Source organism: Hyperolius riggenbachi, chromosome 10 (assembly GCF_040937935.1).
Source record: "Hyperolius riggenbachi isolate aHypRig1 chromosome 10, aHypRig1.pri, whole genome shotgun sequence".
Taxonomy (NCBI): Eukaryota; Metazoa; Chordata; class Amphibia; order Anura; family Hyperoliidae; genus Hyperolius; species Hyperolius riggenbachi.
The window spans coordinates 196,075,126-196,101,983 of record NC_090655.1 but is presented as its reverse complement, the minus strand read 5'-3'; the positions used below and the strand labels follow the sequence as shown (position 1 = coordinate 196,101,983).

Genomic DNA, 26,858 nt, shown 5'->3' with positions numbered 1-26,858 from the left:
CAGTGGGGAATATACGTCCTGATAAGGACATAGTAGCTGAATAGTGTACTGGTTAAGGGCACCGCCTCTGACATAGGACAGTTCAAATCCTGGTTGAAGCCAGTACCAGTACTTATTCAGTAAGGAGTCTTTGGGCAAGTTTCCTAACACTGCAGGGTGGCCAATTCAAAGTGCCCTTAAGGTGCGTACACACATGCGACTATAGTCGTTTGAAACGATCGTTCCCCGATCCCCTGAAAAAAAGCAGCCACCGACCATGAAGTTTAACGACGGACGAATGATCTAGCTTGGCGGATTTTTCCCAACGACGATTGTTTTCAAAAGTAGTACATCGTTGGAAACGATTGTTCGTACTAGGCTTGACATGCGCATTTCACTATTTCTCCATGGAACTCTTTATTTTTATGCGCAAGCGCAATCATTGCTTTATGTGATGTAACGTTCGTTTTAACGATCGTTACACACCTTTTACAACTAACTTTACTTAGGTCGTTCTTTCTTCAATTAAAAGTTCGTTCGTCGTTCATAACGAATGATCGTTGTCGCATGTGTGTACGTAGCATTAGTGGCTGCAGCTCTCAAGTGCTTTGAGCCAGACAGGAGAAAAAGTGCTATACAAATGTCAGCATTATTATTATAGTGTGTAATCATGAAAGATTTGTGAGTTTGAAGGTTGTATGATCACAGTTGTGTAGTAATTCAGACTGTCCAGCTATATAACTTTAGTAAACGAGGCTCGGTGTATAGCAGGAGCAAAATGGACAACAGAGGGACATTGTATGTCTTTGTATAAAACCACAGAACATAGGTGAGAATGACAAACTCCAAAAGAAGAAGGAAAAAAAAAATATACCGTTTACTTTATGAGCCAAGTATTATTACTGAATGACAATGATTTAAGCAATGCTGGCCAAAATGCAGTTTATTATGAAATTTTTTTTTTTAATATAATATAATAGATAGATAGATAGATAGATAGATAGAGATATAGATATAGATATAGAGAGAGAGAGCGAGAGATAGATAGATAGATAGATATTCACTTTCACTTTGAACCTAACTGTTATTGGAGTCATTCCCAAGCAATTCGATTGGCTCAGGGAACACACGTTCCTGTTCAATTGCCCTGCAACTCCGCCGATGAATGAGCAACAGGATCATGCACGTTGATTTAGAGGATGCTCCAGTACACCCTAGCATTAGCGGTGCTCAAACATTTTTATATGTCCAGTTTAAGATAAGTCAAATAATATCAGTGGCCTGGCTGTCATGCTTATCTCTTTAGGTGGGTACACACATCAGATAAAAGTCTTTGGAAAATGAAAGACCACAGACCAATTTTACCAGCTTCCATGTTGTATGAGAGCCATACTCTACGCAGTCTAGTCTATTGAGCTGAGCTCCCCATTAGATAAAAATCTTTGCAAGATGATGCACACATGCAACAGATCAGTATCTGAAAACGATCTGCTCCTGAAAAAGATCAGTTCCTGCAAATTGCATGCATAGTCTATGATATCTGCATATCTCATACACACCTTGTTTAACGGACATTCATCTGCAGATCAGACAATCCTCTGCAGATCCAAAGATGAACTAGATTGTGAGCCCCTCTGAGTGACAGTTAGTGACAAGACAATATACTCTGTACAGCGCTGCATAATAGGTTGGTGCTATATAAGTACTTAACCCATTCGCGTTCCGTCGTTTTCACTTGAGCAGTGTTCACCTCCCATTGATTAGCCTATAACTTTATCACTACTTATCACAATGAACTGATCTATATCTTGTTTTTTTCCACCACCAATTAGGCTTTCTTTGGGGGGTACATTTTGCTAAGAGCCACTTTACTGTAAATGCATTTTAACAGGAAGAATAAGAAAAAAAAAAAAAACGGAAAAAATGCATTATTTCTCAGTTTTCAGCCATTATAGTTTTAAAATAATACATGCCTCCATAATTAAAACTCACGTATTGTATTTGCCCATATGTCCCGGTTATTACACCGTTAAAATTATGTCCCTGTCACAATGTATGGCGACAATATTTTATTTGGAAATAAAGGTGCATTTTTTCCGTTTTGCATCTATCACTATTTACAAGTTTAAAATAAAAAAAAAATATAGAAATATTTCATCTTTACATTGATATTTAAAAAATTTAGACCCTTAGGTAAATATTTACATGTTTTTTTTTTATTGTAAGGTTTTTTTTTTTATATTAAACATTTTATTTGGGTATTTTTGGGAGGGTGGGATGTAAACAATAGTTTTATAATGTAAATGTGTCGAGTTTTATTTTTTTTACTTTTAGTTGTAGTTTTACTTTTTGGCCACAAGATGGTGGCCATGAGTTTGTTTACATGGACGTCACTCTAAGCGTAACATACGCTTAGAGACGCATGGGGAGGCAACAGCCAGAAAAAGCGCAGCTTCCGAGAGAAGCTGTCGCTTTTTCAGCGGGGGAGAGGAATCAGTGATCGGGCACCATAGCCCGTCTCACTGATTGCCTGGCTAACGAACCGCGGGCCGGGAGCGCGTGTGCACGCGCGCGATCGGCCGCGGAAGCGCGCATGGTTCCTGGACGTAGTTTCTACGTCCAGGAACTAAAATAGGTTAAATAAATAAAATCCAAGATCTGCAGCTATTGAGTATGCATGCAATTTGCAGGAACTGATCTTTTGCAGATACTGATCTGTTGCATGTGTACAGCATCTTTGTGTGCAGCATCTTGCAAAGATTTTTATCTGATGGGGAGTTCAGCTCAATAGAATAGACTGTGTAGAGTATGGCTCTCATATGACATGGAAGGGGTAAAATTGGTCTGTGATCTTTCATTTTCCAAAGACTGCAAACAATTGTTTGACCCAGCACTCTAATTGGAGACCAGCGTGCTATAGCTGATCAGAACTTGTTGCTCATCAAGTTCAAAAATAGCAAAAGAAGAAATATCAGCAGCACCGCTAAAGTGAAAAAGATAGCTCTTTTATTTGTGCAATAAAATCACATAGCAAAGATAGAGCTGAAGGCAACCTCCTTCAGCTCTATCTTTGCTATGTGATTTTATTGCACAAATAAAAGAGCTATCTTTTTCACTTTAGCGGTGCTGCTGATATTTCTTTTTTTGCTATTTTCCAAAGACTTTTATCTGATGTGTGTACCCACCTTCAGACTACCATAGTTTTCTAATCACACACCTGGAACAAGCATGTGCCTCATCTGGTCAGACTTAGGTCAGAGCACGTGATCGGTTTGCTTGTTCAGGGTCTATGGTTAAAAGTATTAAGAGAGAATAAGCCAAGCATTCTGCATCGTTTGAAAGGTAATAAATACGACAGCCTCCATACCCCCAGTTCAAGTGTGCTTTAAGATCACAATTCAAAATAAAAAGAATATCGTACCACTGCTACCTTTGTACTGCTTGATGTATGCAGCCATCAGTCATGCATGGCTTACATCCCCACACTTCTCTCATCACTCAACTGCTAAAAGAGTAGCATTTATCAGCGTTAGGGCTGGTGCACACCGAGCGGCTTTTTCAGCGTTTATGCAGCCGCTTGCGGCTGCGGATACGCTTGGTCAATGTATCTCAATGGGGTGGTTCACACCAGAGCGGGAGGCGTTTTGCAGAAATGCATACTCCCGGGGTGAGGCATTTTTTTGGATTGTGGATGCGTTTCTGCCTCAGTGTTAAGTATAGGAAAAACGCAAACCGCTCTGAAAAAAAACAGCAGTTCAGAACTGTTTTGCAGGTGTTTTTGTTACAGAAGCTGTTCAGTAACAGCTTTACTGTATCATCTGAAATCACTACACCAAAACCGCAAAATGCTAGCTGAAACGTTACAGAAAAATAACAAAAAGCGTTTCAAAATCTGCTAGCATTTTGCAGATCTGCTAGCATTTTTCGGTGTGCACCAGGCCTTAAAGCGCCTCTGTGGTGACTTCTGAAAACTTGATTCTCTAATGAGGACCAGTTATAACTGACCGACAAACTGCTTATGGTTTACGTGTCATCAGAGCCACCAATCACGCGGTCTCCGGCGCATCGCCCTGCCCCCTCGTATCTCCAATGCTGGAGGACCAGGAAAGGGCGGGGCCATTTTCTTTAGGGCAACAAGAGCCAAGCTGATACGGGTTCCGGTGATATGTACAGCATATACAATGTGCAAGACCATTGTATCTTATCCTCAGAGCTTTGAGCAGTTTATAACTAGAGGTGCGCTTTAATTGAAGCTTGTCAATGCAACGTAATTTCAGTTTACATGCAGATATCCTGCAAATTGTACGCAGCCCGAAACTGTGCCAATCAAATGCACTTCCTAACAATTGTTACCAATCTAATTCTATCTTGCACGTCATTTGCATTCAATTTGTATGCAAATTAGAATCATGGCGTATCTCACTAGCCGTCTCTTATGTTCGACTGATAAAACAATCAGATATTAATCAAGGGCCTTGATTTTAAATATATTTTCATTAGATTTTAGGCTTTTATCAAGTCGAATTTGTATTTAGTATCCCCCTCCCCCCCATATAGTTAGCCATGTGTGCTCCCAGAATTTAGAAGCCAGGTAGGCCCCAGTATCAAGTAGCCTCCTCCTCCAGTATAGGTAGCCAGGTGTCCTCCAGTATTAAGTAGTCCCCTCCCCCAGTATAGGTAGCCAGGTATGCCCCAGTATTAAGTAGCCGCCATCTCCAGTATAGGTAGCCAGGTGTAGCCCAGTATTAAGTAGCCCCCTCCCACAGTATAGGTAGCCAGGTGTAGCCCAGTATTAAGTAGCCTCCTCCTCCAGTATAGGTAGCCAGGTATGCCCCAGTATTAAGTAGCCTCCTCCTCCAGTATAGGTAGCCAGGTGTATCCCAGTATTAAGTAGCCTCCTCCTCCAGTATAGGTAGCCAGGTGTGCTCCCTGTACCAAGAAGCCCCCTTTCCAGTATAGGTAGCATATAAGCCTCTCCCTCCCTATGCAGAGTTGTGGGCGGAGCATAAAAAGGTTACTTATTGGCTTTCAGCTTCCACTGCCAATCTCCCTTTAGCTGTGCGATCAGCATCCTCTCTATGGCTACAGCGCGTCACTTTTCATGTGACCAAAGGGCACATACTAGCGCCAGGTCGCGGTGTAGTCATGGAGTTGTGTAAGCTGAGAGTCGGTGGGAAACCTCATTTAAACACCGTTCGCAACTAATGGAAAAGGAGAGTGAGCAGCCTCTGACACAGACTCTGCATATCCAGCCTTGCATCAGCAGGCCAGATTAAAGAAATAAACGGACATAGGCTGTACTTTGCCCTTGACTGAGTTAGGCCTTACTTGTTCTTCTGAAGTTCATCCAGATTTGAAGCATTCCATTCAGAACCCTGAAAAACAGACAGTGTGAGGAGCAACGCCATTTGTTTCTGAATTCCATTGCTTATTGGTCCTAGCAATTAATTCATCACAAACATTACAGAGAGGATCCAGTAATCACAGGTCAACCAAAAAGTGACTACCAGTAATTCGAGTGAAACTTAAGCTGAAAGGTTAGGGTCTGATAAGGTGATGAAGGGTTCTGTTGCTCTCCCTGAAAAAAAGGAGCTTTCTACTTGCTTCCTATTTATGAGACTGCAGTTACTTTGACACAAAAGGATGGAAAATATTGAACATACGGAAAGATAAAGTAAATATATGGATAGTAAAAAGGATTTCTATACCAGGAAAGGAAAGCTTTAGGACTGCCATGCTTTAATGCTGTGTGCCTACTGAGTTAATCTCACTTTACTTCATGTTTAGGTTACTTGAGTTACCTTGAAAAACCTTTTCAATAAGGGCCCGTTTCCACTTGTGCGGTTCGAATCGCCGCGGTAAAAATTCGCATGCGGGTCTATGCAAATTTTCATGCGAATTTTTCATGCAAATTCGCATGGATGACGATGTATGCGAATTTAACCATGGCAGTGCTGGTGTGCTTTTCCATTGATTCTATGCGAATTCGCATGCGAATTCGCATACCCAAACCTCATGCGAATTTCCTATTAAATACATTGTATGCGATTCGCATAGCGGTATGCGGTATGCGAACTCTGATGGCTCTGCCATGCAAATTTTTTCTGCACAGACAAACGCGAAGGAATCCTGACACGTGGAAACAGTCCCATTTACTTGTATTGCTATGCGAATTTGCATGCGAAAAACGCATGCGAATTCGCAATAGTGGAAATGGGCCCTAAAATCTTTCTGCTGGGAACAAACAACCACCTCACGGGGGTTTGAAAAAAGTTTTAGTTGGAGGTCTGATTTAACAAATAAGTGATTTTGCCTGACAGTATAGAAAGCTTTCCATTAAAGGACACCTGAAATGAGGGATATGGAGGCTGCCATGTTTATTTCCTTTTAAACTATACCAATTGCCTGGCAGCCCTGCTACAGTAGTGTCTGCATAACACCAGAAACAAGCATGCAGCTATTCTTGTCAGATCTGACAATATATCAGAAACACCCAATTGGCATATGCTTGTTCAGGGTTTATTATTAAAACTATTAGAGGCAGAGGATCAGCAGGGCTGCCAGGCAACTGGTATTGCTTAAAAGGAAATAAATATGGCAGCCTCTATATCCCTCATTGTTGTCCTTTAAAAAGGTCAACAAGGAATGACTGGACTTGGAAAGTGCCCAAGTCCAATAAAGGTCTTTAGCTGTTCACTTGAGATAAGTTATACAAAAATGTATACCAGTATTCTAGAATATACAATCCATTGAACCAGTTGCCTTGAATAACTGATTGTTGGCAGGGCTTTGCTAGGATCGGAGAGGATCTGGAGCACCAGATAAAGTGTTGTTATAAAAACATGGGTGTGAGCAAATGGGTGTAACAATAAAAAGGTAGCATATCCCCCAAACATCAGCTGCATCTCCAAAAAATAATTACACAGGTAAAGTGACCCTTCAGGCCCCTTTCACACATGTAGCATAGCGCCCCTGTACTCTCCCCCGCCACAGTGGTCATTAGTCTCCATGAGACAGGCCCCAATATATCCGTGGTGTGACACAAGTAGTAGTTATTGGCACCGTAAACAATCTTTATGGGTTGTTGCGATATCCGTGCGTATACGCAGAACAGGAGAATTGCCGTGATGTACTTCATGTCAGGCAGCAAGTAGATTAATGAATGGGGGCGGGGTCATGCAGATTTTCCTGCTGGCGCAGTCTGCCACAGGGACCAATCTGCCTGCAATGGTGCAGTGAGATGCACTAGGCTTTTCTGCCTACAGATCACACCACACCAATCTGTAAAACTGGCCTAAAAAAAAACACAATAAAAAGCTAGCATATCCCCAAAACATTAACTTAAGAGTGCCCCCTTAACATTAATAAGCCTTTGTCACACGGGTTGGAGGAGGTAGCACGGAATTAGTCACCATGGCAGAGTTTTGGGGCCCTGAACTTTACCTAACCACACCACTGATTGTTGGCTCAATAAATAAAAAATAAATAAAATACCAAATATAGATAAGGGAAGATCTCTGAAGGCCGATCCATTTGCGCCAGGATCATAATCATCTCGTTATCAATGAACTCCATGTAATCTTGCAGGGCACAAGATGTATGCTGCTCCAGAGCATTTCTGACCTGAAAGACAACAAAAGAATTAAAATTACTACTCATGTTCTCGTGCTGTCAGCAATGTTTAAAAAAAAAAAAAAAAAACAATTGTTATGTTCACATTGTAGTAACTTAACAAGTACCTGAAGGAACATGCAGCATGATGGGACAAACGTGTAGAAGATACCAATATTGTATATAACTTGCCTTTATTCCCCTTTTTCTCATTTTTGCTGTAAGGGTTAATATCTAGAGTAGTAAATTCCCAGTCTATTGCATTGTGAGGAAGCCAAGACTGTAGCCCAGTTCTACCCTACACCTGATGCAAAGTCAGGTGCTGACAAATGGAAAGTGGGAAAAAAGTTCAACAGGTCATCATTACTCTCTACAGGGGCTGATTAAAAAGGATTTTAAATTTTCATTTCATAATAGTGTGTGTGTTTTCTGTGGGTGTGGGAAGCACTAATAATTACCCAAGGGTTGCTGATCCTCTGGTCCCTAGCCCGTACAACATGCACCATCTTCTCCTGACCGCAGCTTTTTGGAAACTGCACCCGCATTTGCATTTCCTGGTGGGGGTCATGTGTGCACCACATGAAAGGAGATGTAGTCCGGGAGATCCGCCTCATGGAATACATCTCCCGACATGCATCACTGGGTGCACACACACACACAAAAAAAAACAAAACACTCTGGTGTGCTCCATCCCATTGAAATACATTAGCCAAGTGCTCTTCAAAGCGAAAGCGTTTTTAAAAAACGCTCAGAACAGCTCTTGTTAACCTTCAGACCACGGTTTAGCTCTATCCTGGATAGGAGCGTTGTTGGCGGTGCCAATCCTCCATGCAGGTACACCACTCCTGCCACCATACAGTAATTATCAGATCACATGAGGAGGCATTCCACTGGCTTGAACTTGCGTTTAATATATTTCCTGTCACGCACACTACGTTACGAGCTGAGCCCTTCATCGGGTGATCATCACCTGAGGGACTCAGTCCATAGCACATAGAGTGCAAGACATGAAATAAATTGAATGCAAGTTTAAGCCATTGGAGTGTTTGCTCCTGTCATCCGATAGTTAACAGGATGCCTTTACTCATTTGGATTCACTCATCTTTAGAGTGACCAAACATCTACTCAGCAGAGTCAGGTCAGGTCTGTATTTGACTGACTAGACCATCGCTTGAAGTGGTCACCAAACAGAGTAGCACAGAACAATTACAAACACAAGAGAAGAGGATCCTCTCTACCAGCATTTGTGCACTTGCCTGATTTGCATGGATATATTACTGGATGTAAAAATGTTAAATATTACTTTCGGTATAACTTTGCATAAAGTCAGTTGATCCTGTCCAGAGTTAGTTCCCATTCACCTGCTTAGAAGTTATATTTTCAAGGTCACTTTCCCGCAGGATATCTCTCAACTTTTTGCGGATAATCTTCTCAGTCTCCTCTCTGCAATAAAAAGGAAAAAATACATATTCTTAACACCACATGCTTTATTAAAGTGTTTCAATGTGAACACCTTTTATCTCTTTCCACTAAACAATCGCAAAATACTTTTTTTTGTTGTTTTAACTTATTTCATAACAAAAATTGTATGGGGCTTAACAGACAATTTTGGCAGATAGTTGGTAGGTGTGTATGAACCTTTACTACTCTTAAAGAGAACCAGAGACGTTCAAGAGAAACATTTTTTTATACATACCTGGGGCTTCCTCCAGCCCCATAAGCCTGGATCGCTCCCACGCCGCCATCCTCCGCTTCCTCTGTCCGCCGGTACCGGGTCCCGTACTCACGGCCAGTCAAGCCAAGCGCAGTGTGTCACTGCCGGCGGACGCGGTCAATTTTCCCCATTACAGGGGCTCCCTCCATAGCCTTACGCATGTGCCTCCATACTGCGCAGGCGCATGCGTACGGATATGGGAGCCCCCTGTGATGCGGAAAATTGGTCGCGTCCGCCGGAAGTGACGGAACCCGGTACTGGCGATAGAGGAAGCGGAGGATGGCGACGTGGGAGCGATCCAGGCTTTTGGGGCTGGAGGAAGCCCCAGGTATGTATAGTAGCCTTTCCTATTTTTTGTTTTTCCTCCGTCTCTGGTTCCCTGTAAGTGATTAGTAGCTGATAAGAAAACATACAAGATAATATAAACACTGCTAGCAGTGTCTCAGCTGAATACAAGCCAAAAAGGAGAAGACATTCTAGCTGGATACATTGTAATACAGTCGCTATGCAATACATTACAATGACAGCTTTCAGTGCAGATAAATTGTACTTTTAAAACTTGAAAATTTGTAAACGGACAATACTACTTGTGCACAAAATCAAGTAACTGGGTAGTAAAAAGTAGGAAAACATGTTTGTTTGTTTTAATGTTATTGAAGTTTAAGCCCTCTTTTTAAGCCATCGTATTTTAAATAATTAAAGCAGTTCAAGGAAAAATTATTACTGCAATTATTATAAGACGTTAAAGCATGGTTCCATATATTTGCCTGAGAACTGTGGCTGACCCCAAGAAATCAGATTTTCACACCCCATAGGACATTGGTCGAGTCCTGCGTGAACGCGGGGTGACGGCGTCCACCCACTTTTTTGGACAGTGGACGCCGTCCCCTCTAGCACCCTGGAGGGGAGCAGCGCAGCAGAGAGGAGCATTGTGCGCAGCGTGGGGAAGGGCGGACGTTCCCTGACCCCCCCCACACCTTGGGGCTCCTCTCCTTGGCTCTCCCCTCCATAAAAGATTGCGGCGGTGGCTGGCGGCGGTGACTGGCAGCGGCATCAGTGGGCGGGACTCGCCTCCTCCAGTGTTCCGGGTTGACGCTGTGCGTGCCGCTGCTCTGGTCTTCACTAGACCAGACTAGCTGCACCGCCTGCACGAACAGTGTCGACTTGCCGGAACACTGGAGGAGGTAAGTACCGCCCACTGATGCCGCTGCCAGCCACCGCCGCAATCTTTATGGGAGGGGAGAGCCAGGGAGAGGAGCCCCAAGCGCACAATGCTCCTCTCCACTGCGCTGCTCCCCTCCAGCTGGGGGGACACCTGGCTACCTATTCTGGGGGCACCTATAGCCCTGGCTACATATACTGGGCACATATAGCCCTGGCTACATATACTGGGCACATATAGCCCTGGCTACATATACTGGGCACATATAGCCCTGGCTACATATACTGGGCACATATAGCCCTGGCTACATATACTGGGCACATATAGCCCTGGCTACATATACTGGGCACATATATCCCTGGCTACATATACTGGGCACATATATCCCTGGCTACATATACTGGGCACATATACCCCTGGCTACCTATACTGGGCACATATAGCCCTGGCTACCTATACTGGGCACATATAGCCCTGGCTACCTATACTGGGCACATATAGCCCTGGCTACCTATACTGGGCACATATACCCCTGGCTACCTATACTGGGCACATATACCCCTGGCTACCTATTCTGGGGACATATACCCCTGGCTACATATACTGGGCACCTATACACCTGGCTATACTGGGGACACCTATACACCTGGCTATACTGGGGACACCTATACACCTGGCTATACTGGGGACACCTATACACCTGGCTATACTGGGGACACCTATACACCTGGCTATACTGGGGGCCACCTATACACCTGGCTATACTGGGGGCCACCTATACATCTGGCTATACTGGGGGCACCTGAACACCTGGTTACATATACTGGGGACACCTGGCTATACTGGGGACACCTATAGACCTGGCTACCTATTCTGGGGACATCTATACACTCGGCCACCTATTCTGGGAATATCTATACACCTGACCACCTATTCTAAGGACATCTATACACCTGGCTACCTATTCTGGTGACATCTCTACATCTGGCCACCTATTCTGGGGACAACTATACACATGGCTACTTATACTGGGGACACCTATAGACCTGGCTAGCTATACTAGGGACACCTATTTTGGGAGAACTGCTGTCAGATCTGTATTTTTGGGGAACCGCTGATGCCAGATTACATGTATTTTGGGGAACTGCTGCCAGATTGTTTATGTTGGGGGACCACTACTGCCAGATTACATGTATTTTGGGTGTTACGTGTATTTTGGGTGATCCACTACCAGGTTTCACGCATTTGGGGGAACTGCTGCTGCCAGATTGTCTATTTTGGGGGAACCACTGCCATAATATCTGTATTTTGGAGGAACCTCTGCCAGATTATGTGTATTTTTGGTGAAATGCTGTCAGATTACATGTACTTTTTGGGGATACAGTACGACAGAGCTCAAACTTCCCCTGGCAGACCTTTAAACCACAGCTAAGGCCATGTATATTTGGCCCCACCCATGACCACGCCCCCGCTATGCTTAACGTGCGGCACAGAGGTTTTTAGGGCGATTCCACTCACTTCTTTTTCCAGGACTAGACCCCTGCCATAGGAGCCTTAATAGTGGTTTTAGCCATCTCTCAGGACACTATTGGCGACTTAAATACAAATTCTAGCTTCAGTCTTCTTGACTTTTCCCAGTAACAAGTACAATGCTCACTAAACCTTACATGAGAAGAACTTTGACTGGCAGCCCCTCCAACCAACACCCTCTGTGTAAGCTGTGTTGCCTGCAAAAACTTAAGAATAAGGATTCCGGGTGGTTGGAGATAGAGGGGGAGATAGGTAGAGATGACAGATAGATAGATAGCGAGACACACACTTTATTTTTTTTTTAGGGCGCATCCAATGCAACCTTATAGGCGCTTAGGGTGCATCGTTTTCGTTTAGTGCGCACCAGCCTTTGCAAGCGCTAATTAGCACGCGCAAAGTGGGTTTAGCCGTGATAAAGGGCTTTTCACAAGCGTGCTAACAGTTAGCACCGCTTTGTGAATCAAGCCCATGCATGCTGTGTTGGACTGACAAACACCACATTTTAAAGGATACTTGAGGAGAAAAAAAAAAAAAGTGTATACAACTTTACTTAAAAGGGGGCTCCTTCCAGGCCTAGAAGTCTGTCCCTCACCACAGTAGCGGCCGTCGACACGGCCAAGTCGGCAGCTTCTGCGTATGCAGGGGTGCGCGCACACGCTGCTCGCGTTCTATGCAGGCACAGTAGCATTGTGCAGAACACTTCCAGCCACAGGAGCGCAATGATGGGCAGCACGTTGCATACCCGCAGGAGTTGCCGGGTCGCTACGGAAAGGACATCAGATGTCTGGGTGACAGAGAAACTGCGTGGAGGGACACACACTTCTAGGGCCTGGAAGAAGCCCTAGGTAGTAAATCTGTATGAACTTTTTCCTTTAAGCTGTGTTTTTTGTTACAAAAGGTTAGGGTCATACTGTCAAAAAAGGATTTCTCTCCTCTAAAAAGGTGGCCAATTGCGATACAATAAAATGATCCAATTTTACACCAATTCTATAAAAACGATCAATTGTTCAGTAAAGTCAAAAGTTTGTTTGTTTTTTTATTTGTTCGAGTAATCTGATCAAATTTTCTGAAATTTTTTTTAAAATAAAAATCGATCAGGATTATGAATTTTCGGATCAATTTTTATGAAAATTGAATGGTGTAGGGTAGATTGTAAATTTCTTAATGAAAAGACCCAAACAATTGTAGCAAAATCCTTTGCTTCCGATGTACAATTTGCGACCATTCCCAGGAGTTTCATGTGACCATCATAATTGACCACATTGCAGATATTCGTTGATAGACAGCAGTGTGTACAGATCTATCAACGATTATAAATTAAATGTGTCTTTACAGACTATGGCACCTCACCATCGTTTATCTGTATCGACTGTGTTTTAAAAACACAACACATTATATGCATCACGTCTCAAGATTATGGTCATTTCACACAGTTCATCTTTCAGGCCTGGGGCACACCAGAAGAGTTTTTCTGAGCGTTTTGAGTTTTTACAAAACCTCATTGCTCCAGTGTGCACAGACACATAGGATAACATTAGCAGCAGATTTAAAAACTCAAAACGCTCAGAAAAACTCTTCTCGTGTGCCCCAGGCCTAAGAGGGTATTTCGTTTTAGCCTAATTCTCTAACCTCTCTGGGGTGGTGGCATCTCTGTGGGTAGATACGATATCCGCAGTGGTCAACCATACATTAATGCAGCCCTGGGGCGAGCTGCGGTGGTCTTGGTAGTAGATGAGTCCGGAGTGGACACTGTTTCCCGGAATGTAGTTATTTGACTCAGCAGACTCGCAGGCTTTATGCAGCACTTGAAGCAGGGACCTGCAAAAACCAAACGTGATAACGCTGAGATGTTAAATAGAAACAATCTTGCATTATGTGATGAAAGGGAATCTATAGCATCATGTGTTGTCCATAAATGATCATTGAAAAAAAAAAAAAATGTTCATGGAAAATGTACACAAACCATCCCCTGTGGTCATGCTGAGCAGAACTGTGGCCATTCTGGAGAAGGTACAGTATGTGTAAGGTTTCCAGTTGTGTGGTCGGAACTGAAAAGGTGGTACAACCAACTTCAGCTAAATTATATCTAGGCCTACCTGAACCATAAAACATAGAGAGTTCATCCTCTTTGTTGGTCCAAGAGAAACTCCTCTTTTGCTAAGAAATACTTACTGGCTCTCAATATTGTGTGGATTAGGGCTGAATGTGCCAGATTTCATGCACACGAATAAGGCACCAAAATCTCAGCCTATTGAAATCAAATGGGGAATCAATTTTAAGATCTGCCTGACGACATTCAAGGCTCTAAACCACATGGGACCCAAATACATAGCAGATCTATTGGAACTTTATGCCCCTCCACACACCCTCCATTCTGCCAGTAGGAGGAATCTGGTTATTCCCAAGATACACTTAACATTTGGTGCTCGGGCCTTTTCCTATGCAGCCCCTACTCTATGGAACTGGCTTCCACAGTCAGTGCGAGAGGCTCCTTCTCTGGAATGCTTTAAAAAGGCTAAAAACCCACCTCTTTTCCCTAGACTTTGAGACTGTATAATGCAGGTCACAGCGCTTTGAGTCCCCAGGTAGAAAAGCGCTATAAAATATATTGTGGCTTTCACTGCATTATTATTATAATTATGTTATATCCTATGACTCCCATTACATTTCCCCACTTGACCTGTGGATCCCTAGATCAAGTCAAGTTCCCGACACTAGGGGCAGTAGGAGGCTGGAAGCCTTGCAGTACCCAGGGGAAGGGACACTCGCCGAGGGGACCAGGAGAGGTTAAAACTTGCTGTTTTGCCACTGCTGCCGTCCTTATGATGACTACGATCAGCGCCGATCGTAGCGATCACATGATCAGGAGCCAATCGCCATGGCTCCCGATCAGTGAGGGGAGATGTAAGCTGTCATGTGACAGCTGAATCTCCCTATTCGGGAGTGAGCGATCCCGGCAGAAGAGGGCAGCTACTGAAATCTACGCCCTGGCAGTTGTAACAGCACCAAAACACAGAGTAGATTTTACTCACTGCTGCCTGCAAGTGGTTCATAATTTTTTTATTTTTTTTTAATGTGCACGTAAACCTAGAGGAGTCAGAATTTGCTGCAAGTCAATAAATCAGTCCAGAAGTTGAAATGGAGCACAAAAGACTTGTCTTGAGCAGCTAATTACTCCTGCTGCAAAGTTGAAGTTTCTAGACCAGCTCTTAGCAACTGTATTCCTCACAGTATACACATAGTATTGTTGCTCAGGCTGCAAAGAACTTCCTTCAACAATGAGGACAAGGCACTCCACAGGCTTCAAACTTGCGTTTGTTTATTCAGAGCTTTGACACATACATGTTACAGGTCACCTGACCCTTCCTCAAGGTGACCCGTAACATGTATGTGTCAAAGCTCTGAATAAACAAACGCAAGTTTGAAGCCTGTGGAGTGCCTTGTCCTCATTGTTGATGGATTTACTGTGGCAGGAGTGGTGAACCTGCTGGACGAGTGCACCGGCAAGCTACCCCATCCAAGTTAGCAACACTGAAGGAGCACCTAGGTGAATATTGAAATGCAAAGAACTTCCTCTCTGCTCTGGGGGCTGGAACCCACTAGAGCGTGTTTAGGGATCACTTTCAATTGCTAGTGATTTGCCTAAACCCTTTGCTAATGTAAATGGATGGGACAGATTCCATTAGAGCGATTGCAATTAGGCCAAACGCAATCACAGGACATGCAGCATTTTGGGAGGGTTCCATTCTAATAAACTGTATAGGAGCAGGGAAATTGCTCCCAAAAATCGCTTACAAAGTGCTACCACAAATAGCTAGCGAAGGCGCTTTGTAGTGGGTCCCAGGCCTAAAAGATAAGCAACAGCACGAGGAAGTTTATAAAGGATGCAGACTAATCTGGCATACTTTATGATTAATATATTTATCAGACTATAAGTGTGCTTTCATAAGCAAGTGCATTTCCAACTTACCACATTGTTTGAACAGATATAGGTTTAAATGTTCGGAGGTCCATCCCACAGGTAACGCTAAACCCTCTGAAGAAGCAGAAGAAAAAGATTAGTCGCCACAGCCAGGTGTAACTAACAAACAATGTGTTACAGTCCGTGAACATACCCATCCCCATCTATGAAGACCTGGGTGTTGCTCAAGATGGGCAGGACCGTTCCAATTGTGCAACCGCTGGACCTGTGAAGGGGATGAGATGAAAGCCATTTAGTCGTCTCGAGACATCACAGCCTCTATATTACAGGAACATTGTCGTAACAAAATGTAGTAGCTACAGAACACTAAAGCTGCTTCTGTGAGTCATCATCCAGACTGACTGAAGAATCACCATGGCCAATCAGATGCAAATGTTGCAGTATTAGGCAAATTCTGTATGCAGCTTGAAAATAAAGCAATCCAACCCCCCATCCGGTTGGAATTTGATTGGTCCATTTTCAGGCTGCATACACTTGTGTATAGAATTTGTATAACCCTGCATCAACTCAGCATTATTTGCATCCCTAATTACCATTAGAAAACTCCATTATAAAAAGATATCCTATTCAGCTGCATTAAAGGGAACCTAAACAGAGTGATATGAAGGTTTCCTTTTAAACAATACCACTTGCCTTGCAGTACTGCTAATCTCTTTGGCTGCAATAGTGGCTGAATCACACACCTGAAACAAGCATGCAGCTAATCCAATCTAACTTCAGTCAGAGCACCTGACCTGCATGCTTGTTCAGGGGCTGTGACTAAAAGTATTAGAGAGAAACAGGATCAGCAGGAAAGTCAGGCAACTGGTAATTTAAAAAGGAAAATCCATATCCTCAGTTTAGGTTCTCTTTAAGCGAGACCAATGTACAGGCAGTTGGCCACAATTTACCTCTGGCCCATTAACATGGAGCCCTTCCCTGTCCCTAACACCCACACCCAGGGCAGGCACTACCATAGGGACAACCTGGGCAATAGTCCTCGGGCCCTGAGCTGGCTGTTGGGACCTCCTTGTCCCCCCCCCCCCCTCTTTACTATGGTACCCAGTAGCCCTCGCAGAGTCTGCAGCAAACTTCTGACTCACTTGTTGCGTGGGGTGCACTCCTCTGTCGGTCTGTGTCTCCCTGCACCCCCGACTCCCCCCCCCCCCCCCCCCTCATGGGAACGGCTCTCCTCCTAGGCCCAGAACATGATATTGTGTAATAACATGCCGTGGGTCACAAAACTTGCAGCCGGTGTTGGATGAAGACAGGGAGAACAGAGCCAAAGACTGACAGAGGAGTGTCCTGAGAGATTACCCTTCAATGGGCACCCCATCTAGGAAAACTTGGGTGTTATTCCAAATTGGCAGAACCGTTGCAACTGCTGGACCTGTGAAGCAGATGAGATGAAAGCTATTTAGTCATCTCAGGACATTGCAGCCACTATATTACAGGAACATTGTGAGAACAAAATGCAGTAGTTACAAAACACTAAAGTTGCATTATTATTCTTGGCTTTTGCATATGGAAAAGGGGGCAGCAAAAAAAGTAAGTCAGGAGGAAAGACAGAGGGAGATGTGGAGCTAGAGAGTAAAGGGGCCCATACACTTACCGATTTTCCCGCCGATATACAGCCAATTCGATCACTGATCGAATCGGCTGTGAAATAGTAAATAGCAAATGCTGACGGAACGATCGATTTCCATCCAAAATCGATCATTCTACGATTCCCGTCGTTCTGTCCATGCGGAAGATTTCCCGCGATCGCCGGTGGGTCGGGAGTGCGTGGATAGCAGCGTTCGAATGCCCGTCGACCGACGCTAGCGGTAATACACTACCTGCTCCAGCCCGTGCGAGTCCCTGCTCTCTCCGCTGTCTCTTCTCCGCTGTGTTCTGGCTGGCTACTTCCTGTCCCAGCAGGAAGTTCAGTGAAGCTGCAGCCCGGAGCAGAGAAGAGGACGGCGGAGACTGGGGGACTTGCGCCGGCTGGATCAGGTAATGTATGCGGGGGGGCGGTGGAGATAGGCTGCAGCTCCACAGATTGTCATCGGTTTCATGCTGCAATCGATTCACAATCTGTTTGCAGTAAAAGCAGCCATACGACATATGATCCCTCTCTGATCAGATTCGATCAGAGAGGGATCTATCTGTTGGTCGATCTGATGGCAAATCGACCAGTGTATGGCCACCTATATGAGAGATAGAGAGAGAAAAAAAATTAGTACAAAAACAGAGCCAGTTACTGGAACAGGAAGAATTGAACATTCTGCTTAAAAACAAAAGTCCAAAGGGATACTCTAAGCCTCCCCCTTTATGTCCATAACCAAGATTGTGTTGAGGTTGGAGTCTGGTTTAAAAGGTGTATTTTATTTTAAACATGTAACAGCAGAAAAACCCAGATACCACCCTTAAAGGACAACTAAAGTGAGAGGGATATGGAGGCTGCCATAATAATTACTTTCTTTTAAACCATACCAGTTGCCTGGCAGCCCTGCTGATCTGTTAGCTGCAGTAGTGTCTGTACAACCCCAGAAATGCTAATGTCATAAACACCTTAATATCTGCTGCATGCTTGTTCAGGGTCTATGGCAAAAGGTATTAGAGACAAGATCATCAGGAAAGCCAGGCAACTGGTATTGCTTACAAGGAAACATTAATTGCTCTACGGAACAATCTAACTATCCCTACGGATTCAGAAATTTTATCAGATTGTCATCTGGAGCCAGGAAGGATTTTTTTCCCCTTTCATGCTTGGAATACATGATGCGTTTTTCTGTTCAATTGATTTCTGCTCAATTCTCTTATCTTTTATCAATTTCCATTCACTTCTATAAGAAATCAAATGGTAAAGCGCACAAAAGTAAGATCGGACATGTTGGAAATTATCGAACCATCCATCTGCCGAAAAAAACGCATCGTGTATTCCCAGCATTAGGGCCAATTGGTCCAAGCCTTGTAAGGCATTTTAGGGTACAGGCTAGGGTTGTAACACATTTTCTGGTTGAACTTGATGGACAGAGGTCTTTTTTTTCACCAAAGTAACTATCTATAGCTATATTGCAAATGTGTCCACAGTTAGGCTAGAAACCCACTAGGAGCGATTTCTAATCGCTAGTGATTTGAAAAAGCTCTTGCTAATGCAATGCTATGAGGGGGGGATTTGTATAAAGTCACATCGCTCAAGTGGGATCACACCCATAGCATTACATTAGCAAGAGTTTTCAAATTGCAAAGCGCTCAGAAAATCGCTCCTAGTGGGTTTCTGGCCTCAAGAAGTATTGTATATGTTCCACTTACAGGGGTAAGTGATTAAAAGCAATTACCTTGATTTAGAAAGAGAACACACAAAATGAGACAGACTCTGTTCTTTTCTTAATCTCAGTTTTAGTTGGGATGAGAAATCAATGTACAGTATAACTAATTAATCTTGAGGAGCACTGGTGGCAACCTAAAGCCCAATCTACACGATAAGATTCTTTGTGCGATTAAATTACGATTCTATTTACGATCTGATTAAATCCGCCATGTCCGATCGGGATTCTATTGAATTCGATTTGCCATTGCATCGAATTGAATCCCGATCGGACATGTCGGATTTAATCTGATCGTAAATAGAATCGTAATCAAACCGCACAAAGAATCGTATCGTATAGATTGGGCTTAACTTTGCACCTATACACTGTTCAGGACACAGTTTAGCTGCCATCTAGTGGCAGAAATAAAGTCCTACAACATATAATGGGAGGAGAACTTGGCTAAGTTCTGTTGCCATCTATTGGCTGATGTAACATTTGTCTTATATCTGTTTTTTTTTGTCATTTTTTCCAGTGGGTAAATGTTACTATTAAAGAGAAACATGTTTATATATCCCACAGTTTTATATTTAAATCTGCTTTTTAAGTTTTTACTTTTTTTTTTCCCCTCAATGAAAAAGGGCACACAGCATAGTTATTTGGGTGCTTGGTTTTTCACTTGCGCCGAATCACGTGCACCCGGCGGGAGCGAACAATGTAGTGTCCGCTCCGATGGTCCGGCTGGAGCCAAAGGCAGATGAATGACCCCCCATAGGCTATATGGGGAACACATCTGCTCTTCCAAGATTATTGTGGACTGCTCAGAAATGCGCTGTCGCTGTACCTGTCACTACTAGTCACTCACTGTCCATCAATATCCATCACCAACAACCTAGCATACTTACTACTCACTAGCTGTCACTACTTGTTACAGACTCACCATCCTTTACCTGTCACTACTCATCACCCACATGCCCATCAACCTCTACCAGTCACTACCTACTAATGGTCACTACTCATCTCCCACAACCTGTGATTACTTATCACCTACTGCCCGGGACTAGAATATGCCTATCGAGAGCTATCACTGGAATTTTTCTGTCACTACCTGCCTTTCACTAGAATCTAAAGCCGTGTAAACATGCAACATGATTCTTGACTGAGACTCTAGTGTGTGTACGGCAGCCCCCTGTGCATAGTCAAGAAAGGTGGACTCATGGCCCAATTCAGGCCAACCCTATGGTTCTCCTACTCATCTCACGCTCTCCGTGACGCTCTGCAGTGCGACACGCCGGCATCAGTCTGCCATCTCAACAGAGAGCAAAGTGTAGAGACTAGTGACGCATCTGTACAAAACTCCCTCTGGAGTTGTCAGTCCACTCCAGATTCCTGTGCGCAACAAAAATGAAGCGTATTATACACACCTTATTACCTGTCAACACTAGACTATCACCACCTGCTTGCCACATGAATCTACCCATCACTACCTGTCCGACACAAACTACCTGGTATTATTAGAATCTACCCTCCTCTATCTGCATAATACTAGAATCGACTCTACTACTTGTCTGTCACTAGAATTTACTGGTCACAACTTGCTGGGATGAAAGTCTGACATTCTCCAAATGGTCTCCATAAGGGTCTTCTTCCACTAAGATATTACATATATTACATTTTGCATTCTTTTTCCTGTAGGCAAATGTGTTTTCTGCAAATTTTCATATGGGTCTAACAATCATGAAATGGGAAACTGATGCGTGGTGCAGGAATCTAACTTTTCTACTTTGCACCGCATGCAATCATTCACATTCAATAGAAATGACTCCATTGACAATCATTGGTTTTATTTTTAAATTGCGAATTCGTACTTTGTGGAAACAGGTCCTAAATTAATTAATGAGATTGGAGGTGTAGGTTACAGCTGCCCGGTCCTATAAAAACACACAGCAGTTTTGGGTTTGCTTTTGCCAAGAAGCATTGTCCGATCTGCAATTACTGCACAAATTGGTCATAAAACGTGATCTAATCTTCATCTCATTCCAAAGGGTTCACATACTTTTTCTTGCTACTGTAGATGAAAAATACCTGGCACTGCTGCAGTTCAGGAAATGCTGTATTCATTTAGGCTGGTTTTACGCTAGGTTTTTTTGTTGCAATGCTCCTGCTGCATCCCACCACAACCCATGAAACTAATCATTTGATCCTCTGGCAGAGTGCGCCGACAGGGTCATATGCATAGCGCCACCCCTGCTCAGTGACATCATTGTGATTTCGGTCTGTCTGCACATGCGCGGCCCCATCATTTACACTACCTGTGTCGCCACAGGCTTCCACTACCCCAAGCACTATGCATTCAAAATTGTAAGGCTGTCCGCTGGGATTGCAGGATGTGCGCTGTAATTGCATCGGGATGAACACTTCTGGCACAACGTGACGCGGTAAGTGTAAAAGGCCCCAATGACTTGCATTACCCTGTGGTAAAACAAGGTAACAACGCACACTTGCAATGCGAATGTAAAAAGGGGCCTTAAAGAGAACCCGAGGTGGCATTTCATTACGTTAGTGGGGCACAGAGGCTGGTTGTGCACACTAACACCAGCCTCTGTTGCCCTATGGTGTGCCTCCAGGACCCCCCTGCTCGCCGCTATAGCCCCCGCAGTGCTGGCGACACGCAGCGCGTCGGCAGCACAATGTTTACCCTAGCGCTGTCTGTCAGCGCCGCTCCTCTGCATCGCCGCTACCCGCCCGCGTCTCTTCCCTCCAATCAGCGGGAGGGAAGGGACGCGGGCGGGTAGCGGCGATGCGGAGGCGGGGGAGCGGCGCTGACAGACAGCGCTAGGGTAAACATTGTCCTGGCGACACGCTGCGTGTCGCCAGCACTGCGGGGGTATAGCGGCGAGCAGGGGGGTCTTTGAGGCACACGATGGGGCAACAGAGGCTGGTGTTAGTGTGCACAACCAGCCTTTGTGCCCCACTAACGTAATGAAATGCCACCTCGGGTTCTCTTTAATCCCAATGGTATTATGTGCATAACAGTAAACGAGATAGTAATTTTGTGCATAACTTAGTCTGGGAAAAGTCAACAGTGGGTGTGGGCACTGAGAAGCCTGACAGCCGTTTTGCACCACTCAGTGCTTCTGTTACTTTGCTGGCCATTTACACCTACATGTAGTATGAGGGTCAACAGATATTGAATACTATGAGCAGATTGTGTAGGTAAGCTCTAATTCTACATGGAGGTGGTACAATTGCTCATTGATTGGCCCATCAAAATTTAAAAAAAAAAAGTGTGTAAATGGCCTAAAGCAGACAATCAGTAAGCACAATCCTAAAAAAGTGAATTCGTATCATAGCACTTTAGCTTAGCACCTTAAAAACAAACCTAATTGTCCGATAATCTTCCCATACCAGAGTACTGGTTAAGGTTCATTTTCAAGTGGTTTCCTTAAAAAAAAAAGCTTACCCATCATGAGGAAAGTCCACACCCAGCAGAATGGTTTGTTCCTCACTGGCTCTCCCCAAAGAGGAAACCACTAGCAGATATCTGGTTAGACACGACCGGACAGGCTCCAGGCGGACAGCCTGAGGTGGAGAGATTATAAGCACTAGTTCAGTTTTGAGTGAGAAACTAGCAATACTCTAGAAAGTAATTTCAACATTCAGTATATTCCAACCACAACAAGGATGTCTGCACCCATCCAGGTTACACTGTAAAACAGTATATAATAGAGAAAAAAAGCCCAGAGGTCAATCTGTTTTTAAATCGAATAAAATATTTACTCAATGATTACTCAAAGTATGCATCAAAAGATAATCCAAACAGTGGCAACCCACTATTAGCACGAATATTGATTGAGTAAAACACTTTTTGGAGCAACCACGTCAGTCCATTATGTTGTAGATTTGCTAGAGTACTTGATATTGTTTTGTTGCCTGACCAATTTCTGCCAAGCTTAGATTGGGATCACATTTGACTAAAATACTGTATGTAGGGGGAAGGACGACTATTGGGACTTGCTTTTGCAGCCCCGGACCTGGGCATCTCACAGTCCTTTGCATTTTAAAGTATTATAGAGTCAAATGTGAGACCAAGCGAAAGGTTGACTTAAATTGGGTCATATAACAATACAGTCTAAGGGCAAAGAGAGAGCAAGTGGGCCAGCTGGCTGTGGAATGCTATCAGCATGTGGAGTTGAAGGGTAGCCTGTACAGGTTTGCCAGCCAGCAGGCTTTGTCTCACTAGCCTGGGACCCGGCTTTCTGGAACACACATCCATCTCCAGGGGCTTGTGCGTTGTGCGGTAGTCAGGCAGGAAGGTCGTACTGCTCGTCTTGCACTGCAAGTGCCAGGGGGGTGGGGAGTTGCATTGTCCAGCGGTGATGACCGGATTGGAAGTATAGCACTTCAGTGTTCTCCCCAGAATTTTTTTCCAGCAGGGTGGCATGAAAAAGTAGCCGAGTTGCATCAAAAAGTAGCCGGATGGAGCATGACGGGGGAATGCAGGGCCAGTGCAAATCTGCTTACAGCATAAGGAGAGGTGAGTTGATGACAGCCGGGTGCTCACTAAAATTAGCCGAGTGGAGCACCCAGCTAAAAGAGCCTGGGGAGAACACTACACTTAAAGTGAACCAGAGACAAAGCACCCTCATGTATCTTACCATATATATCAGTGGGAACATTAGAGAAAACGCCTACCCCCTGCTCTCAGTTTCATTCTTCTCTGTTCAGCTTGCTTGGTAGCAGCCCTGATAAAATCCCTGTCTAAGCATTCAGTCTGGCTTTCCTCAGGAATCATAGCAGAGCCAGAAGGGGGAAGGCCTGGGCTTAAAAAGACATAGAAGACAGACTCAGTTATAATGATTCCTGAGCAAAGCCAAACTGAATGCTCAGTCGGGGCCGAGTTCTTTCTTGTGCTGCTGGGCTAAAGGTGCGTACACACGACTGATTTTTCCAAACGACCGGTCATTCAGACGTTCAGCTGATAGGACTGGTTTTGATGGATACGCTTGGCGGTTTCGGCCAAAACCAGTCTTTTCAGCAGAACGATCGTTTGTACAGATGTCTGACTTGATGTCCAAACTACCGGTCTGAATGACCAGTCTGAATTGGGAAAAAAAAAAATAATTTTTTTTTTAAAAAGTCGTGTGCATGTACCGTTATATGCACATATCAGTGCAATGGCACTGTAACATGACAATGGAATCCGGCAACTTACAAATCGCAAAATTTGAACAGGGATTTCTTAAACAGAACCAGGGCCAAGGTCAGACTCTGTGCAGCTAGTTACTCCTGCAGAAGGTGAAAAGTTATCTAGGCAGTCTATAGTTAGACATGGTCAATGAGATGCTAAAAATTGTGACTTCCATGCAGATTTAAGGTTCGTATACACGACCGATGAAGATCGTTCGAAACGAATGATTCATGACGTATGCACGATATTAAAATAAGTGAATAATCGTTCGTAATGAACGACCGTGTACACGAACGATTTTTCTAAAAAGTACTGGACGACCAATAAAGAATGCGTGCACAAACGGAAGTGATGCAATTAGAAACATGCGTAGAACATCACAGATAACAGTTATTGGACGATCTTTGTACACACTACAACGATTGAACGATTATCTGTTAAAAAAATCTGCCAGGTTGGATCGGCCAGATTGAACGATAACGATTGTTAAAAAATTAACGCACGATTATCGCTCCAATTATCGTTATTGTCCATTTTCGAACGATCGTTATCGGACGTGTGTACTCAGCTTTAATGTAAATTGTGCGCAGATTAGATCTCAGCCGATCAAATACACTTCCTGCTATTTTGATCCCAAGCTGCATACAATCTGCAAATTTGCAAAGTTCATACTCCAATCAACGCATACAATCTGCACTGATCCTCTCCTATCTCCTGGACACTTGGGTGCTACAGGACCTTGTATTGGCACTAGGAGTTCTGTGGGCTGCAACAAAAAGTTTTTCTTTAAAGGTTGTTATGCTGTTACCGGCATCTTTTATAGCAGAGAGGAAGTTCTGGGTTTAGGCCCACTTTAAGTGGATGACCAGATGGCACTTTCTTATCTAGCCTTAACAAGTCCCTCCTCCCCCCATTGCACATGCAGAAAGTGAGGAATAGCCCGCTTGCAATTACTTTGCCTAGGTGGGGACAGAAAAGTAGTAAAACACAGGAAGAATGGGCATTTAAGTACGCTAAGGCCGGATCCACACTATAAGCACTTTTCTGAGCGCTTTTTAAAAATTTCTCCCATTCAGTTTCATTAACATCGCAGTAAAAAAATCACCGCGATCACGCAATTGCGTATGCGAAAATAACGGCTTTTTTTTTACCTCAATCAATCACAAGCGCCTATAGTGTGGATCTGGCCTAAGAAACCAAACCTTTTCTGAATGCACCAATCTTATGATATGATGAATTACATGTGTAGTACAGCTAAGAAATAGAACATTAGCAGCACAGATATGAATATGCAAAAGAGCTTCTCTGAGCTCTCCGACCCAAGTTGGGTCTGAAACAGTCCCATTTTCTGAAGCACTTATACATCAAAACAAGAGTTATACATCAAAGAAACCGTGAGACACCGCTTCAGATAAGATTTTACTGCAGGGGAGTTCAAAGGGTCAATAGCTCTGCTCTGTTTCATAGTTTAAAATACAGAGTGTGGTTTGTAAACTGCAACTAGGATAGTAGAATGATGTAAAGTTATTTATAAAAAAAAAAAAAAAAGGGCTATAGAACTGAAAATAAAAAGGAGACTTTTTCTTTGCTACTAACGTTCTATTAATTATCTGCACTACACATATAATTCATATATATCATAAGGGTTTTTTTCCCATTCAACGTCAGTTAAAAACTCACCAATTTTAAAGTGTCATCTTCTTGAAGCAGTCTCAGCATGGCCTGCAGGTGGAGCTGTTGCTCACTGGGGCCAGCAGTCTGTGGAGTCTCTGGGTGTTCTTTATTTTCCTCTGGCTCATCTTCATCCTGAAGCAGCAGGGCAGCCCCTTTAACCATGACGAAACTTTGCCTGTGGAGTGGGGAATTTCGATGTTACTGAACAGAGAGCAGATCCTGAGAGGATGAATGGTTAAAGAGAAGATGTGTAGCACAGAGACAGATAGAGTTGGGCAACAGTGACAAGTCAGTCTAGATATCCTAAAGAAATGGGGCAGAGAGAAAGCTAGGTGAAGAGACTGGAGAATTTGCTCACCGTCGCTGCATTCGTTTTCTTCGGCTTCTCTCATCTTCCTGAAAAGAAAAATAAGTCAATGATGAATAAAATAAATGAACAGGTAGTATTGGTCATTCTATCCACTAGCACGGCCTCGTTCTATTCCTCCCCTTCTCTTCCTTTTAAACTGTATAATAAAAACTAACAATTACAATAATTATCTGTGACCATACAAGACATATTGCAAATATGACGACAACTACTAAACATATAAAAGCTCTACGACTGCCCATATCACATGCATAAAAACAAGAGAAGATGAAGAAGAAGAAGAAAGATGAACCAAAATAAAATTTGGAGGAATAGTTTTAAACCACTTGACCCAACTAATCCCTATCTGCAACTACTAGGGTGTAAGCCACAA

General features: G+C 43.7%; 1 protein-coding gene across 4 annotated transcripts in view; it reads right to left on the bottom strand.

Annotated features, from left to right (window-relative positions):
* SSH3 (slingshot protein phosphatase 3) overlaps positions 1–26,858 on the bottom strand; it is a 71,534-nt gene that overhangs the window by 11,860 nt on the left and 32,816 nt on the right. For 3 of the 4 annotated variants that reach the window (XM_068258218.1, XM_068258220.1, XM_068258219.1), the window contains exons 2-10: positions 26,474–26,511; positions 26,122–26,290; positions 22,714–22,832; positions 16,112–16,183; positions 15,967–16,032; positions 13,626–13,814; positions 8,952–9,033; positions 7,474–7,602; positions 5,308–5,354 (exon numbers count right to left, since the gene is read on the bottom strand). In XM_068258218.1, the coding sequence (XP_068114319.1) occupies positions 5,308–5,354; positions 7,474–7,602; positions 8,952–9,033; positions 13,626–13,814; positions 15,967–16,032; positions 16,112–16,183; positions 22,714–22,832; positions 26,122–26,290; positions 26,474–26,511 (911 nt within the window). The remainder of the gene's footprint in view (positions 1–5,307; positions 5,355–7,473; positions 7,603–8,951; positions 9,034–13,625; positions 13,815–15,966; positions 16,033–16,111; positions 16,184–22,713; positions 22,833–26,121; positions 26,291–26,473; positions 26,512–26,858) is intronic. The other variant, XM_068258221.1, reaches the window with a different exon arrangement.